The sequence below is a fragment of the Dromiciops gliroides genome, chromosome 1, assembly GCF_019393635.1.
Source record: "Dromiciops gliroides isolate mDroGli1 chromosome 1, mDroGli1.pri, whole genome shotgun sequence".
In the NCBI taxonomy this organism is placed as follows: Eukaryota; Metazoa; Chordata; class Mammalia; order Microbiotheria; family Microbiotheriidae; genus Dromiciops; species Dromiciops gliroides.
The window spans coordinates 710533461-710550383 of NC_057861.1; the positions used below are offsets into that span (position 1 = coordinate 710533461).

At 52.0% G+C, this 16923-nt stretch overlaps 2 protein-coding genes across 9 annotated transcripts in view; both read right to left on the reverse strand.

Moving 5' to 3' along the window:
• Window positions 1–493: 493 nt before the first annotated feature.
• On the reverse strand, window positions 494–10202 carry CPNE9 (copine family member 9). 4 transcript variants are annotated; one of them, XM_043978476.1, is made up of 21 exons: window positions 9913–10202; window positions 8694–8734; window positions 8394–8440; window positions 8167–8270; window positions 8018–8054; window positions 7755–7757; window positions 6723–6799; window positions 5578–5641; window positions 5285–5388; window positions 4998–5102; window positions 4752–4793; window positions 4240–4315; window positions 3893–3946; window positions 3557–3561; window positions 3232–3278; window positions 2732–2913; window positions 2188–2315; window positions 1844–1946; window positions 1681–1738; window positions 1323–1396; window positions 494–965 (listed from the first exon to the last, which is right to left on the reverse strand). In XM_043978476.1, the coding sequence occupies exons 1-21, from the start codon at window positions 9978–9980 to the stop codon at window positions 786–788; spliced, it is 1599 nt and encodes a 532-aa protein (XP_043834411.1). In that variant the 5' UTR covers window positions 9981–10202; the 3' UTR covers window positions 494–785. The 4 variants fall into 4 exon arrangements, with proteins under 4 accessions (XP_043834411.1, XP_043834410.1, XP_043834413.1 ...); XM_043978475.1 differs by having other exon boundaries at window positions 3557–3618; XM_043978478.1 differs by lacking the exon at window positions 9913–10202 and adding an exon at window positions 9489–9597 and having other exon boundaries at window positions 3557–3618.
• A 1070-nt stretch (window positions 10203–11272) lies between these two features.
• Window positions 11273–16923, reverse strand: part of MTMR14 (myotubularin related protein 14) — a 48438-nt gene continuing 42787 nt past the window's right edge. For 2 of the 5 annotated variants that reach the window (XM_043989445.1, XM_043989437.1), the window contains exons 18-19: window positions 16339–16494; window positions 11273–11925 (exon numbers count right to left, since the gene is read on the reverse strand). In XM_043989445.1, the coding sequence (XP_043845380.1) occupies window positions 11745–11925; window positions 16339–16494 (337 nt within the window). In that variant the 3' untranslated portion in view covers window positions 11273–11744. The remainder of the gene's footprint in view (window positions 11926–16338; window positions 16495–16923) is intronic. The other 3 variants (XM_043989464.1, XM_043989473.1, XM_043989454.1) reach the window with 2 other exon arrangements.

Genomic DNA, 16923 nt, shown 5'->3' on the forward strand with positions numbered 1-16923 from the left:
ACCTTACTCCTCCCTTTCCTGCCCCCTTCGACCACCACACATACATAGGGGCCAGACCAACTCATTTCTTAGGACCTACTGGAGGTGGATTTTGGTTCATAAAGAGCCTCCTCCCTTTGGGTGGCTAAGCTGTATAAGGCAAAAGCAATGGGATGGAGAAGATGGAGGGGCAGAAATGATCTTTTTGCCTGGGTTTCCCAGAGTCAGTGGGGCCCAGATTTGGGCATCCCTTTGCAGTTTGCTAGAAGAAGAAATGTCTTGTCTCAGATGCCAGGTAGAGAGAAGTAACTGACTGTTCTTCCCCCAGGGGGATCTGGGGTCTTTTTGATTTTCAAAATGAGGTCTATGATATTTTATCCTTGTCTCCCAATTCCCAGATTGCCATCTGATAATTCAGTCAGTATCTACTGCTGCAGTGCCCAACCCCAAGGCCTCCCAGTTCAGCTTTGCTGGTCCAACCCTTCCTCTGCCGACCAAGCTAATGAGACAGGAGTGAGGGTAAAGCTCAGCTTTATTATTGGCATAAGGACTTGGCGGTAGCTGGACTCAGCTGAGGGCACAGGACCCTTCTTGCTTGGCGTGGGTTGGGGTTGGGGGAAGGGTGTGGCATGCCTTTCTCAGTCAGCCCCACCCACCATCTGGGAAGGCAGGTTTCTTTGAGGGCAGCTTGATATGAGACTAACCCATTCACTCTCAGCTCTGGGATCTGTAGCCAGGCCCAGCCCAGCTCACCCCAGCCCTCTAGGTGACTACACAGAAAGCGAGAGGGCAGGCAAGCCAGCCCCTCAGGGCTGCATGGGGGTGGGGCTGGGGGTGGCATTGGGGGCGGGCCGAGGCTGGATATCATGAGTGCGCATGTAGGACAGCAGCTGTTCTGGGATTTCCGCTAGCACATCCTTTGCCAATCTTGCCATGCTCAGCACCTGGTTCCCAGAGCGGTCAACGTAGTCTCGGAATGGGACGAACTAGAATAGAAGGTGGGAGAAGGCAGGGATGGCAATGAGGAAAGGAGGTGGGCATTTTAGAGAGGAGGAAAGACAACAGGGTGAAATCATCGGGAGGGTGAGAATTCAGGGCTGTTAGAGGCAAGGGGAGGAGGAGCAGGCTTGGCAATGGAGATGGTGAAGAGCCAAAGGAGAAGAAGAGGAGAGATGAGGAACAGGGTGGGGAGCGGAGGAGAGGAGGAGAGAGAGGAAAGGGGCTGCAGCTGACCGGGAAGGAGGGATAAACAAGCTTAGCTCTCAGACTGAGGCCTCCCTTCCACCCTTGGCTCTCCATGTGCCCGAGTTCACATGCACCCACACACCACCACCTGGAGCTACCTGTACAATGTCCCTCTCTGCATAGCGCCCACGAGAGGACACACGGACGTCATCTCCATCCAGTTCTTCCATTGCTAGACAAAAGATACCCCTCTTCTCACTGGGTCTTCGGTTGGCTCCTCCCCTTCATTCCTAGCCTTAGCTAGGGTCTCAGAGGGGAAGCCCAGACCCCTTGTAAGCAAGCAAGCAGCCCCAGCATCTCTTCTCCTTGTTATTCTGGGAGAACCACTGCATGTCCCCAGAGAACAGATCTGGCTCTCCACGCCCCCTCTTCATGTCTTCCCTTCAGACCAACAGCCTTGATGCTTTCACTGCCCCCTCCCCACCCAGTCCAGCTGGCTTCCTCCCTCGGACTCACCTTCAAACATGGCTGGCCCCACCCCAACAATGATGATAGACATGGGCAGTGAGGAGGCCTGCAGGGAATGGTGTAGGGGTTAGGGGTAGGCTGTGAAGAGAAAGAGCAAACCAAAGGGAGACCCCGTCCCTTTCCCAACCATTCCTTCTTTTGGCCGACTCACACTGACAATGGCCTCCTTGGTTTGTGTCATGTCTGAGATCACCCCGTCTGTTATAATGAGCAACACATAGTATTGGGAGCCATCTGAGACCTTTGCTGCAGCCCTGAGCAAGAGCAGAGACCAAGTCAGCAGCGCAGAGTGTTGGCCTCAGAGAAGACCTTCAGGATCCCCAGTTGTCTCCATGATCCTCCTCCCACCCCCATTCCTCAGAACGCTGCAGGTGTTGCAGATGATTCTCGGCCCACTCCCCACCGTGAGCCCTTCAGGAGTCCAACTCCCCCCCAGGCTGCTGCTTTGCCCACCCGCTGTTCCTTTCCTGCCCATCCGCCCCTCCCCTTACATACCGGGCCACCTGGTTGATAACTGGGGCAAAGTAGGTGGGCCCATAGAGCTGGACAGTCCGAAGGCTCTGGAAGTAACTCTCCAGAACCCCCTCGATGCCCTCACAATTTGGGTCCTCAGAGTTGTTGTTCTGTCAGTGGAAATGCCAGGGGAGGCTTAGCAAAAAGGATCTCTCTGGCTGATCACTAGAAGTAGAATGGGGGGAGCGGAGCGGGAGCAGGCAAAGGACCTTGCTTCTCTGGGGTTCTCTTCCTCTCAGGGGGTCCAGAAAGGCTGTGGTGGCTGGACCTCTGAGGCTTAGGTACCTGCCTGGGCCTTGGGGGAAGGGCAAGAAAGGACGGTCTTGGGCCGATCACAAACTCTCTCATTCTCAGGTTTCCTCATCGGTGAAATGGGGGGGGTCACGTTCAGTGGCCTCCAGTGTCCCTTCCAACTCTAATCTATGATCCCATGGAAAAGGCAGGCAGCATGCAATCCTAGTCCGTCACCTGGGGGAAGAGGCCAGGAGGGCCGCAGGGCCCTTGCTCAGGCCCTCCTAGGCCGTACCAGAGGGAACTGGTGGGAGATGCGTCCCTCGGGGGGCACCTTGGCTCCAAAACCATAGGCAGGGAAGAGCTTGTCGCTGTCGTAGTCCTGGATGATCTCCCCCACGGCCTTGAGGGCCATGGCATAAGCACTCAGCTGGTAGGGGCTCATGTAGTGCAGAGATGTGGGCTGCAGTGGGTTCCCTGTCAGAACACAGAAGCCCCAGCCCTGCAGTCATTCAGGCTGGTCCCCGGCTAAGTCCCTCCTGTTGGGCCTCTCGGGTGGTGCTGCTGCAGGGTGGGGCAGGGAGAGGGGAGGGATGGAAAGGCTCTGGCTAAGGCCTCCCGTTGGGCCTCTTGGGTGGCAAGGGCAGGAAGATGGGAGGCAAGGAGAAGCTCTTCCTCTAAGATCCATTTTTAAAGACTGCATGGTGGTTGGGAGGTGATCAGGCCCTTCCAACACCAGGGATTGATGAGCCCTGGTGGTCCCTCCCAGATTCCCCTTTTCACCCCAGGACTCACCATTGGAGGCTGTGAAGTCTATGGCCACAGTGAAATTCAGCTGTGTCCTATGGGAAGGGTGGAGAGGAAGCTGTGTTTCTTCTCAGGAGCTTGGATTAACTTTCCTTTTCAGACTTTGCCCCCCCCCCCCCCACACACACACACCATGCACATGCTACATAGCCAAGCTGTGGGTGCCATTTTAGGAGACTTGGTTTGGCCTGGGTCCCAAGGGAGCCTGGGCAATGGAAGAGGGTGTTTGTATCATCCTTAGGGGAGAAGAGCCCCAAGACCCCTTTTCTCCTGGGTGCAGTATGATGCAGCTACCCCACAAGCAGTGACTCACCCGCCCTTGATATAATCAACAAAAGTGAATTCAGAATCCACAGTGAAGGAGAGCAGTGTCACCTGGGAAGAAGAAAGAAAGGGGGGCAGCTAGATGGCGCAGTGGTTAAAGCATTGGCCCTGGATTCAGGAGTACCTGAGTTCAAATCTGGCCTCAGACACTTAACACTTACTAGCTGTGTGACCCTGGGCAAGTCACTTAACCCCCATTGCCTCACTAAAAAAAAAAAAAAGAAAGAAAGAAAGGCCTAGGCATGGTGTAAAGGAAGAGAAGGGGGCATTGCAGGAAGAGGAAGAGGAAAGGGACGACCGGCACAGGACTCCAGGTAGCACTCACCGTCCCCGAATTGACATATTTCTTTTTCTTACATTTCTTCCGAGGGTTGAGAACCTGCAGTGGGGGTAAGGGGATAGAAATTGGATTTGAATGGACCCATGCCACAAATCGGACTGGAGGGAGCAGTGATTGGCTCTGGGGAATCCATGATGGTTGTAGGAATAATCATGGGGCAAGGATATCAGTGGTTGAAGGGGAAGAGAAGCAATGGGGGAGATGAGGAGAGGGAGGTGCAGGAGACAAGGATGGAGAAAATAAAGTTGCGTGTGTTGGGGGGGGGGAGTGTCAGAGAACAGAACTGTTACCAGATTCTGGGTTGTCCTCACCTTGAGGTGGGAGCATCTCACCTCATACACTGTGAACTGACTTTGGGCCTTCGTTAGCTCCCTGTAACTGGTGGTGAACTCTCCAATGAAGTCATGGCTGCAACAAGAGATGAACCCAGATTGGGTGGGGAGGCAGTCTGCCAGGGCTCAAGACAGGATCTGGGCCCTTCTGTGACTTTTCTCCAAGTTTCAAGAACAAGTCTCCCAGGAGAAAAGAATTCCAGTTAGAGGGAAGGCAAATGAAAAGGCAGCATAGTATGTTGGGAAAAAATATTGGCCTAGGAGTCAGGAAATGTGGTGATCAGGGAACGGTGATCAGGGAACCTTCTTGGGTCTCAGTTTTCTAATCTGTCAAGTGGGAATAACCTCACTGGGCTGTGGTGAGGATCAAATGGGATAACGGAGGTGATGCTTTCAAACCATAAACTATTAGAAAAGTCTTAAGTGTCACTTTTCTATGGGAAAAGCGGGGGGTGGGGGGTGGGGTGGGGGTGGAGAACAGCTTTTTGGGAAGGACTGTGGGGTAACTTCACCTTCCGTCTCGGTCCCAGTCATATACATCTATTTTCACGGTCCTGAAACACAGAAGCATTTGAGTAACCCAGGAGCTTTCTCTTGGATGAAATGCCCTTCCTTTCACCACTCAAGGCCTAGAGGGCACCTCCCTTTGAGAGAGATTGGTGCCTCCACACTGGCCCGAAGTAGCCCACCACCTGGCCCTGACCCCCTGCTTCCTTTCCCTCCATCTCTTCTGGATAAGCCACGGGCAGTGTCCCAACCTGTCATAATCCCCATTGCACAGTGCCCGCACAGGGATGGTGAAGGGTTGCCACACAGGATTCAGTGTGTTCTTCACTACTTCAGTCTTGTGGCAAATGGTGAATCTGTATGGGAAATGATATGCCAAAGGTGGAGCTGGACACAAGGGAGGCCTGGGGCTTCTGGGATGTGGGAATGACACAGTCTGGGGCACAGATGAGAAGAAAATGGGCCCCAAATGGAGGGGAAAGGGGTGGGGTTGGCACTTCCATCCCTGACTGTCCCTTGGCAATGGTGAGCAACTCACGTGCCATCCTCATTGCTCCGGTAGAAGACGAGGAAGGGATCAGACTTCCCAAAGAAATCCTTCTTGTCCAGCTTGTTGGCACAGAGCTGCATTGTGGCAATGTCCTGGGAATGGGAGACAGAGCTGGGGGAAGGGGAGCATGATTTGCCCCCAGACACCTGCTACTTTGCATCCTTTAAAAGGATGGGAGGAAAGTTGGGATAACAGAGCTAGGAAAGACCAATTGGACTGAAGAGTCTTTCCCAGGAGGGAAGGCAAACAAAAGAAGGGAAGCAGAGGTATAAACTACTGACCCGGCAATTACTGAGCTCCTCTGCAGTCAGCAGAATGGTTCCACACTTCTTCCCAGGGACTCCCCTAGAGACAGAAATGAGGCATCGATCAGAGTAGTAAGTGGAGGGTTGTGTGTGTGTGAGAGGATTGTGAGGAAGGGCGACTAGGACCATACTGGGAGGTGAGAGACTGGCCTAAGTCCTTTGAATGGATTCCTGTTCCTCAGGAGTAGTCTTCCTATTGTGGGTCATTTTCTCTGAGCTGGAGGGGGCCCCATCCCTACCCCAGTTCCCTTTCCCACATGCCTAACAAGTCCAAGTTCACATTTCTTAAATACTGCCAACAATGCCAAGAAGGCTTCCTATTCTATTGGAAAATTCCTTGTTAAGAAATTCTTTCATAGACTGAGCCCAAACCAATCTCCCTATAATTTCTACTCATTGGTAGTTCTGTTCTCTGTGGTCAAGCCAGAATAATCTCTTCACCATATGACAGCCCTTAAAATGGATTGGTCATGTCATGGTTCCTTTAAGTCTCCCTAAGTCATATAAATTTATTGTTGGAGGGAACCTTACAGGTCATGTAGTCCAAATCTCACATTTTACAGCAGAAGATACAGGCTAAATAAAAGTGACTTGCCCAAGGTCACTCAGGTAACAAGTGACAAAGGTCTGAGAGCTTTCGGTATTTTAATGGTCCATTCAAGATGGGATGGAGTCACCTTGAGGAGTAGGAGGGCTAGGGCAATTCAAGGAAGGAAGAGATCCTTGAGGATTGTGGCAATGTGAACAGGCTTCATGGAATAGGTAGGGCTTGAGTTGTGCTTCAAGGAATGGGTAGAATTTATGAAGAAGGCTAGAGATGATGACATGGACAAAGGTGTAGAGATGAAAATGCTTGTCATGAGCTTAGGGAACAAGTAGAACAGAAGCTGGAGCAGAGTTTATGTAAGGGAATAATCTGGAAAAGTTGGTTGACAGCCGACTGTAAAGAGACTAGAATAATGATGACATGCTTGGGGTTGAGGTGGGGGGAGGGAGGTGTTTATATTCCCTTTTGGTGGAATCTGGACTGTGTCTCTCTTCACTGGTCCACTCAGAAGACCTAGGCCAATGGCTCCTAGAGCATGAAGATTTTCTCCCCCACTCTAAGGGGCTGGGCTTACGTGAGTGGTCGTTCCACACGGCTGCCCTGCCCTCCAATCACTTCTCCCAGTGCTAGGAATGCCTGTCCCAAGAAATCCTGCGGAAGGAACAGAGTCAAGGGCAACGTGAAGTGTGCTTATGATCCTCAGGGCCTGAAAGGGCAGGAGGAGGGGAAAGGAAAATGGATCAAGGACCAGGGCCTTTCTGGAAGAGGAAGTAAATGTTGAGGACTTTGGCAGAGGTTGGCAGAAGTTGGGTGCCCTGACTGGTGGTATCCAAACGCTGATTTTTGCAGGTTGAGTCAGTCCCAATGGCTGGGACCTTTTAGAGATGGGACAGGAAACCTTTTAGAGAATCCTGGAATCCCCAAGTTAGAGCTGGATGGGACCTTGGAAATGATTTCGCTCAGCATTTCCCAGATTGTTTTGTGACACCCTCATATTCTGTACTGTTCGAGTAAGGGATCTGTGAGAAAACTGCAGCGCGGGTGATGCATTCCCTGGAACTGCAGGTTCTTTGTAACTTTATAGGCTTAGATCCTGGAGCACAGACCAGTTAAGTGACTTGCCCCCCACCCCTAAGAGCTAGGATGTGTCAGTTAGTACTTCAACTTGGGAGACACCAAGCTGCCTGGAACATACAATATTGTCAGTGATAAGTACCACATACAGCAGTTAACCAGTATGGAAATAGGCTTAATTACCTGTGTTTTGTCCCTATATCTCTGGGAGCTTTCTCACAGTACCACATTCCAGGAAGAAGTATTTGGCGGTTCCAGTAATATATTTGGGGCCCCAATGTATACTGCCGGCCAAATCAGTTTGGGTAGCTCTCATGGACTCATATTTTACAGACATGGAAAGGAAGGTAGAAAGGGCACCTAGCCCAAGGACTAGACCTGTTTCAGGGTATTCTGGGAATACCAAGGCCAGCTTTTACTCTGGAGAAGTTGGCCAAGAGCCAGAGATAGGAGCAGCAGGTTGGAAAGGGGGATCCCCAGAAAAAATCTGCCTCCCATTATCTCTCCCACCTGTGATTCTGTTAATCCTCACCTTCTGTAGGGTCCCCACGGTGGCAGAGGAAAAAAGGAAACAGGAAGTGAGCAGGGGTATATGAGGCCAGCAGAGCCACCCAGTATCTGGGTTGTGCCACACCATGCCCCATCTGGCTCAGAGAAGGAGAGGAGAGAGAACCAGCCTGCGGGGAAAGGGTGACAGGGTGGGGTCTGAGGAGGACCTGAAAGAGAAAGGGGTGGGGGAGGAAGGCTGGGAGTGGGGATGAGAACTCAGAGGGAGGGGTCTCAGGCATCACTCACCGGTTTGGAGATGTTGGTTTTGGAATCCACATTGTACCTGGGGAGAAAGCCAGGGGGAACTGGGCTGAGTTGGCGGGACTGATGAAGAAGATGGCCGGTGGGTAGTGGTGGGGGACAGAGGGCCGACGACACTAGGTCAGGATACTCACACGTCGAAGCGCAGGTTCTGTTTTTCCTCAAAGAAGTAATCCAGCACAAATTTGCGCAAGAAGTCCGGGTTCAGCGTGTTGTCGATTACCTCAGTCCGTCCGAACTGGGGGTGCGTGTGTGTCGGGGGAACCAAGGGTTAAGCCTCGATCTGTCAGTTGCATCGGGGCCCCTCCCTCAGAGGCGAAGTTCCAGCACACCCTAATGCCCTTACACCCTCACAACTCACCTCCCGCCACTCCTGGCTGGCTCTAGTTTGAGTGAACAGCACCACCACTGCGGAGATAGGGTATTAGCTCTACCCGTCTCCCCGGGATCTTCGCACCGCCCCCCACCCCCACCCCAGTGGGCAAAGCGCCATTAGGATAAGGGCCCCTCCACAGATGGTCCTTATCCCCTTTTGACCTCATCCCACTACCCCATTTCTCTCCATCCTGACCCTGCCCCGCCCCAATTCGGCTCCTCCTCCCACGCCCCCCCCCTCCGCCTCCTCCTGCCCCTTTGCCCCCAATCTCGTCCAGCTGCCTACTGGGGTCGGACTTGGAAAAGGTGTCGAGATCCAGCAGATTCCTGGAGAAAGTGGTATATGGACATGCAGACAGACAGACAGACAGACAGACAAAAGAACAGACCAACAGGAGAAAGACCAAGACAGACCAATTGCGGGTCAGCTGCTCTCTCGCTCGCTCCCTCCCCTCGCGGTTCTCCAGAGGCGTGGTGTTAGTGGTGTTGATTCGATGGAGAGGCTTGGACCACGCAGAGGGTTCTTAGGGAGGGGAGGGGACCCCAGACTCTGGGGTTTCCGAGCCCCTTCCTAGCCCTTTACTCAGGACCCTGGACAGCGCTCGGGTTCCTCTGTGTTCCTCTGAACCCTCTTACCCCCCACCCCAGCTATCCTGGAGCCTGCCTTGGGGATGTGGGAAAGATGGTTTTGTACAAGAGGGATCAGAGGCGGGGTCTACAACTTTTTCTTCCCCGGTCCTTTCTTGGTTCCTTCCACCACCGCCCCAATTCGTGCTTTCACCCCAAATGCACACCTCGGGCCTCCCACTGTAGTGCCGACCCAGGGGCCCTGTATTCTCCTAGGGACCCCTTTCCTGAGATTCCACAGGGGCTGGGCTGGGGGGCTGGAGCCCGAACCCCAGAGCCGGGGGAGGCAGAGAGGCAACGCCAGAGGCGCTGGGAACTCGGCCAGCTGCTCCAGGATTCCCGCTCCCTTTCTTCTCCCTCTCCCCGCCACTTTCTCCACCCCCCCCCCCGTTTCTATAGCTGGGATCTCCCGGCTCCCCCCCCCATTCTCTTTTGCTTCCCGCTTAGCCCTTACCTTTCTGCTCCTTCCTTTGCCTTTATCTACTCTTCCTCTTCCCTAACCCTACCTGTTTGTCTCCCCCAGCCTCTGCCTGGCGACCTCAGTTCCTTCCCCCCATCTTTACCCCTTGGCTCCTTTCCCCTCAAGCCTCCTCCACCCCCACCTTTCCTCCCAGCCACTCCTCTCTCTGCTCCCCTTCCTACCCACAACCCTAGTCCCCTTACTCTTGTTCACCTAGCCCCTTCCCCTGGCTTCCTCTTCTCTCAGTCCCTAGCCTTGTCTTGGGCTTCTCTATTCTCTCCGCCCCAGCCAGCTCCGTTCACCCTCCCAGTGGCGGCTCAGAAAAGGACTTAGCTCATCACCCCCGACCATGGAACCTCACAACTGCCCCTACCCGCCCGCCTGCCCACCCCGACAGGCATTAGGGCCCCCAGCTCACCGACAAGATACGGTGATCTCGATCTTGGTGGCTGGGACGCTGCGGTCTGAAGCTCCGGTAAACGACATGGCTTGGGGCTGGGGGGAGGCGGATAGGCAGCTCCTGTGGGCTCTCGGGGACCCCCGCTGCGGGCCAGTCTGGGTCTCGGGGCTAGAAGGTCCGGTGGGCCAGAGCCATGTGCAGGGGCAGCGCGGAGGCGGCCACCCCTGCGCTCACTCGAGTCAGCCCCGGCGTGCGCTTACGCCCGCGCTGCTGCTGCGCCCGCTCCCGCGCCCGCGCCCAGACTGTGCCTGTGGAAGCCACTGCGGTCTCCAGATGGCAGTACAGGCCCCGCCCGGCCCCGCGGCAGACAGCCCCGAGCCCCATTGGAGTACGGCCCCCCCCCCAATCGATGACCCACGCAGGGGCGCCCAGAAGAGGACCGGGAACACCATCTCCCTCCGTGAACAGGAGCAGGCTGCTTTCTCCGGAATAGGGGAGGGGCAGCACTTTAATCAGTTTTCTAGCCCAGCCTTCGCCCCACCCAGCGGCCCAAGTCCTTGCGAAGGTCAGTGACCTCCTTGACTCCCTCTAGCTCTCTTGGGGACTTTGCTAGAGTTCAAGAAGCAACTTAATCCCCCATCCCCCCCTTCCTCCCCCACGGCAGAGCAGAGGCGTCCCAGACGCTGTCTCTGGTGCTGAAGAGCACAGCCGCTCAGCGGGCCTCAGCAATCTTTGCATCTTTGGGAGATTCCTAGACTGTTAAGAGCTAGGAGGGACCTTAGAAATAGTTGATCCCAACCTCCTTACAGATGAGGAAACCGGCACAGGTTCAATGAACTTGCCAAAAGCCACACTCCAATGCAGGGGTAGATACTTCACAAAACCCGAATCCCAGGGCAGTGAGGAGTTGTAAGCTAGCTGTTGGCCCTCCACGTCCCCAAAGGCAGGCACTGTGCCTGAAGGAGCATAGTGAGCTTCCCACATTTCCGCCCCCCCCCCCCCGGTTAATTTCAAGGAATTGGCCTTGTGATCATGGAGTCAGAAGGGATCCAGGCCTGCCCATCCAGCACATGCTCCCTATTTGAGTCAGGCAAAGGACAGGATGCAAAAGGTAGAAGGAATCTCAGCAATATAGTTCGGCTTTTTGTTTCATATGGGAAGTCCCTTGCCTAAATGGCAGTCAGTGAGCTCTCCTGGAGCACCTCAACAGGAAGAGCTCTCTTCCCAAGTCCACAGGTTATAGTCAAACTATACTTGAGGCTGAGGCAGGTGGGTGGGGATCTCCAAGCTAGCTAGTGGTTAATCTAGGATGGAAATGGAAGGGTGAGAGGAACTACTGCTGAACAGGAGAATGAAAAATAAGGTGAGGGGAAAACCCTTTAAGTAGGGTATTTTTGCTTCCAACATTTTTATTGTGTCACAATCATTTCCTCCTCAGTGCAGGTGACCCTTCCCCCTCCCCCCACAGCAATACAAACCAAGGGACTCTTCCCAGAAAGGCTGCCTCTACAGGGCAGGACTGCAGTTTCCAGTGGTGAAGGGATCAGCCAGGTTGAAACTGGACAGAATTGGAGGGGTGTGTTGGGGGCAGGAAGGCTTTGCAGACAGGGCTAAGGAAGACCAAAAAAGGGGATAGAGGGTAATGGTCACAGTCAGAAATTTGCAGTTTTGCAGAGACAGCCCACGGCTTGGGCACATTCCTGTGGGCTGCCAAGTGGTGGCAAGAGACTCCAAGAAAGATCTGTCGGGAAATCCCATTACTTCGGGCCCTCATGGCTTTCGATTCCTCCAGTGGCTCAGCTGGGGAGGGGGAAGGGGCAGAACCAGAGACGGTATGAGCCTGCACTGGTTCACAGAGTGCTGCTGGATACTCTGAGTCCTACTCCCCGAGCAAACTGCTCCAGGAGGCCCCCGATGGCCCCTGAAGGGCTGGGTGTCACTGACTTGAGTCCCACTGTGCTGCTGTACGTAGCCAGGAAGGTTGAACGGACTTCTTCCAGCCTGGATTCCCGTTCAGTTGGTGCTGCAAACCTGGAGGGGGTTGGGGGGGAAGAGGAGTTGGAAAGAGGGATACAAATCATACTGGGCCAGACACTCAAGGATCCATGTGTTCGGGACAAACGTTTCTTCCTGTATTGCAGTGTCCCCTGCCCAAACATTCCTCTCCACCTACTTCAATGCCACCCCCAACTACCCAACCTTTTAGCACAAGTGGGGAAACGAGCTACTTGAGAGGTGGCTTCTTTTCCATATCTTGAGGGGGCAGGAAAGAAAAGCTTTGCTCCAAGCGCCTCATGGTCACCCCAGATCAGCACTAACAAACTGAGGACAAATGGACCAGGTCACAATCCCTTTCCAGCCTTCTTGAGCTGAAATGACCCAGGGCCTCAATGGTTTCTTCTTTAGGGGGACACTATTTCTTCTGGGAAAGACTTCTTACCTCATGGCAAACAAACATCAAGCATCACGAGGCTAAGGCACAGGCCACCAACTAATGGAGAAATTTGTATTTCCCTCAACCTAGTTCAAAAGGCCCTCTTGTGGTGAGGCACCTGGGGCTGTTACCTACTGCCTTTCCCAGAGCAGAGACCAAGGCAGCTGTGGGTGGTACTTCCTGAGCATTTACTGCCCGAGGTTTCTCTTGCTCTCCCCTGCAGACCTGAGGTCTGCTCCTGACAGCTTTCCAAGCCCCCTCCTCCAGATGCAGGGAATTCAACATCATACTTCCAGCATCTTGACTTCTCTACAAAATGGGTTTCCCAGCTCAATGCTCAAGTCCGTTCTAGCTCAGACGGTGGGGCTTATATCCCCAAACTAGCTCTTTCACAGCTAGAGGAAGCCATTATCTTTGGTCAAGGGCTGATGGGGGAAGAAGGGAGAGAGGCAGGGCAGGAACAATTGAGAGCCCTGCTTGCCTACGACTGCCTATATTCCCCCTCTCAGGTTTAAGGCTCACACATCGAACATCACAGCCACCAACAGCTCCTCTCCTTTCTGTGAGGTTGGAGCTTTGCTGCCCTCACAACCAGCCTATGAGGAAGGATAAGTAGCTTAAGGCCAGCCTTGCCTCTTCAGCACTCCCCTGCCCCGCATTGTGCCCTTACATTTGTCCAAGGACAAGGAACAACAGGCCATTCTCAACAATCAAGGATCGGCAGCAGAGATAAGGCAGCTGAAATCTGGAGGCTGCTTTTTCATAAGACCACTGCTGTTATGCAGCTGACGTAGCCAGCACGGGTCACAAGTCTGCTGGTACAAAGGTCGAGGAGAATGACAGGAGAGGGATGGATGGCAGCTTAAAAAAAAAAAAAGAGGCCCCTCAATCTCCTTCCTACACCGCCCTCAGAGGAAGAAGTACAGCTTCCTTGTTGGTAATGGAAGAGCAATCAGTTCTTTCTTCGTTACCACATTCCCAATCTGAGAGGGTAAAACACGCATCCGGAATTCAGACTTCTACAAAGAGCAAGCTTTGCATAGAAATTTCGTTTTACGTCAGCCTGTGATATGCAAACTCCATCCTCAGGCACCATCTCACTGGGGACATGAAAATTTCATCACAATAATACCAAGCTTTTCAAGTCCCTTCTAAGAAGAAATAAGGGAATTAGGAGCAACACACGATGCCCTGGCAAACAATACCCAAGAGAAAAGACTATCAGCAATCACATGCTATGTCCTAGCTTGGCTATATAAGTGGAACTCTACAGCTAGAAGAGTGTCTACCCTCCAAGATGGCAGGCAGACCAATGCCAAGTTTCCCCTCAGGACCCTGAGCCATAAGGAAAAGATGTTTAAGATGGACACTAGAATGGGTGAGGAAAAAAGGAGGCCCAGGTTATTAAGGAAAAAAATCCTCTACTGCTCAGCACTTATAGCTGCACTTGAAGAAGAGAACATGGATTAACTTGTGACCATCTAAAAGGTACTTTTCCCCTCCAGTGGATGGCTACTTTGGAATTGAAACTTGCCCACAGAATTACCTAATAATCAGAAAGTTTCACTTTGGGCACATTTATTTGTTTCTTGTCTGCAAGGTATTTAGTACAGTGCTGAACAGGTAAAAATGGTTACTGCCAATTACCTGGAAATTTTGAAAGGTGTGCTTGAGTGTGTATGTGTACACACACACACACACACGTATTATTTTTATTCTTCCCCTGTATATCAGATGGGGAAGACTTTTCTTGTCCCAATAAGTTTAAGGATTCTGTCCAAGTATACACAGCAGGTCAACAGTGAAGCAGGCATAAGAGCCTCTTAAAGACCAGGGTAAGACAGCTCAGGTAGGAGGCATGGTATGGTATCCATTGTGTTTCATCACAGAAGTCCTATAGGCACTGAACACTGCCATGAGATACCCCATCTCATTTAAACCTCAAGCCCTACTAGCTCTCCAATCAGACAACAGGGCTCAAGGATGGGGAAAACAGGCTGTCTACTGAGGGCAAACCTGGAAGGAAAGTACAGTACTACTAAGCATTCGCTTCCATTTAGGACCTGGGAAGAGGAAAAGACAATTTTATGTAACTTTCTCAAGAAATCTCAGAAACAGCTCTATTCTAGCTGAGTAAACCAGGTGATCCTTTTACAAGGCTTAAGCAGAGGAATAATGTAGTTGTTTTTAACAAAAAAACAAGCTTGAGCCCTAGATCTCATCTGAGCCACACAAGATTCCTGTTTCTACCCTTCCCCAACCTTCCCCTTTAAAGTTTCTGAATTGTAGGTGGCTCTTCTGTTTGACAGCTGTAAGATTCTACTACAGAAAGAGAAAAGCTTCAAAGAGCTTAGGAAAAGACTCACCTAGTAAAGGTATGGGAGAAATGCAAAGAAGCTATTTGTCACTTTCATCCTTTTGTGGTTTCCAAGTGCTGACTCTTTCTCCAAGGCAATTCTAAGTCTATGCAGCTGTAGTACGCCCCAAATGCCCACTTCCTTTTGCTTCTCAGCACAGCCTGACTCAAGTCTTTCTAAAGGATGCCCAACATGCCCTAAGTTAGGGCAAAGGGCAAACTCTAAGTGACCATGAGGAATTCTTTCTCTGCTGATATTTCCAGTCAGCAGCATCTGAGAAGCCCCTGCTCCATACACCAGGGGACCTGCTCCTCTCCCCCGAGGGATGGAGGGGTGGAAAGAGAGAAGGAAGTAAGAATGTTTCTGTTTGGGCAGTGGAGGAAAGGGAGTGGGCTTTGGGTGGTGGCAGGAGGGAGGATATAATGTTGGCTAAAAGGCAGTCATCTAGAGGCTCTCCAACCCCTCCCCTTCTTTAGGCTGATACACTGGCAAGAACATTCTTTTCAAAGGTCATGGCCAAGCCTTCCCCTTGGAGGAATTTAATCTTTTTTTTTTTTTTGGCAGGGCAGTGAGGGTTAAGTGACTTGCCCAGGGTCACACAGCTAGTGTCAAGTATCTGAGGCTGGATTTGAACTCAGGTCCTCCTGAATCCAAGGCCAGTGCTTTATCCACTGCACCATCTAGGTGCTCCTGGAGGAATTTAATCTTACATAGAACGTGGTGGTTAAGCAGTTGACCCTTCCTTTGAAGGGCAAAGGGATGTGAGTGGATGGGTGAGTGGCAAAAATGGAGGTAGGAAAGGCCTATAAGACTAAGACTTCATGCTTCTTTTCCCAGCTTCCCCAAATAGGAATACAATCTCTTCTAGAAGCAGCTTCCTCAGCAGCATGAGGACAGGTTTATAACAGCTACAAGGTCTTAAGAAAAAGCTCCAGATTAACAGTCAATGACAACTAAGCCTCTTGCCTCCGCATCTGAGATGTTTTCACGGCGAACTGAAGGGCCAATGACAAAAGCCACTAGCTACACTGCCAGTCAATGCAGAGGCACACCAGAAAGGGGAGGTTGTTTTTGTTGCTGGTGGTCTTCCATCCTGCTTGGGTTTCCCAAGTCCAGGAACTACACAAGAGTTCTGAAGCAGCAGACCCTTTGAACCAAGTGACCCGTGTTCTAGATAACAGAGTGAGTGTGTTTAGACCGTCTTCTGTAAAGATGGATCTGGAGGCAAAATTAATCTAATTGCAAGTCAGGAAAAATACATCTAGCCCAAGCTCCAAATTAGCTTCCTCTCACGTCTGGCCTAAGCCACATGCTTGCCTTTACTCTCCCACAGTCCTTTCCTTCAAAAGATTCTATCATGCAAAGGCTTGAACAGAAATAGAACTCTCTATAGTTGTAGCCTACAGAAATTTCCCTTGGGGAACACCCCCACTGAGAAGGCTGCCGATAGGCTTCAGAAGCTGGGATGGGGATTTAACGTTACACCAAAACAGTTTGCAGGCAGGTACCAAAGAGCATTAAGGAAGAGAACACATTTAACTCTGAGGCAGTAAGATTCAGATAACCTCTGAATCACCAGATAAATCAGCTCTTCCTATCACACATTAGCTCCGACCCAGGTAGGGCAGCATCCTGCCTTCTCAATGCACTTACAGACAACTGTTAGGGAGCTCATCCGAGAAGCTGAAAGGGAGAGAGGAGTCTGTGGTCAGGACTGCCCGCTCCTGAATACTGCCACAGCCCGTTACCATCTGCCAGCTGCCATAGTCTGTAGAGATGGAAGATCCAGGCAAGGAGTGGTCCTCCGATCTGGGGCAGAGAAACAAGAGAGAGGGGAGATGGTGCAATCAGTGCCAATCAGTCACATGCCTGGTTCTTCCAAGTCCCACCAGGGTGGCCAAGGTTAGACAGAGCAAGGGGAAGAAAGTTAAATTAGGTCTGGGCATCAAGGCTCTAGAGAGGTCAGAGCGAGTCAATTATCTCCATCAAAGTGAAAAGAAGCCAGATAGGTAGTGGCTAAGAAAGCTGCTCCAACAGGAAGGCCTTAAAGGATGGCCTCATGCAAGGGATTCCGATATACAGAAATCTAGTGGAACAATGGGACAGGACAGACCACCCATGAAACCAAAGACACCCAGCTCCAAATCAGTGGCTACATGGATACAAGAGGTGGCTGGCATCCTGACTGGATGACAAAGATTTCACTGGAAAGTCAGAGAAACTCTAGGCTGATCTGGC

Bases quoted from the DNA above. Each gene is read 5' to 3' on its own strand.
- CPNE9 (XM_043978475.1), bottom strand. From the start codon at position 9,980: ATGTCGTTTACCGGAGCTTCAGACCGCAGCGTCCCAGCCACCAAGATC. The intron at 1,947-2,187 runs GTATGTAAGGGG...GCTCTTGCTCAG, and splicing joins GTTATCAACCAGGTGGCCCG to GGCTGCAGCAAAGGTCTCAG. The intron at 966-1,322 runs GTAGCTCCAGGT...CTTCTATTCTAG, and splicing joins CAGAGAGGGACATTGTACAG to TTCGTCCCATTCCGAGACTA.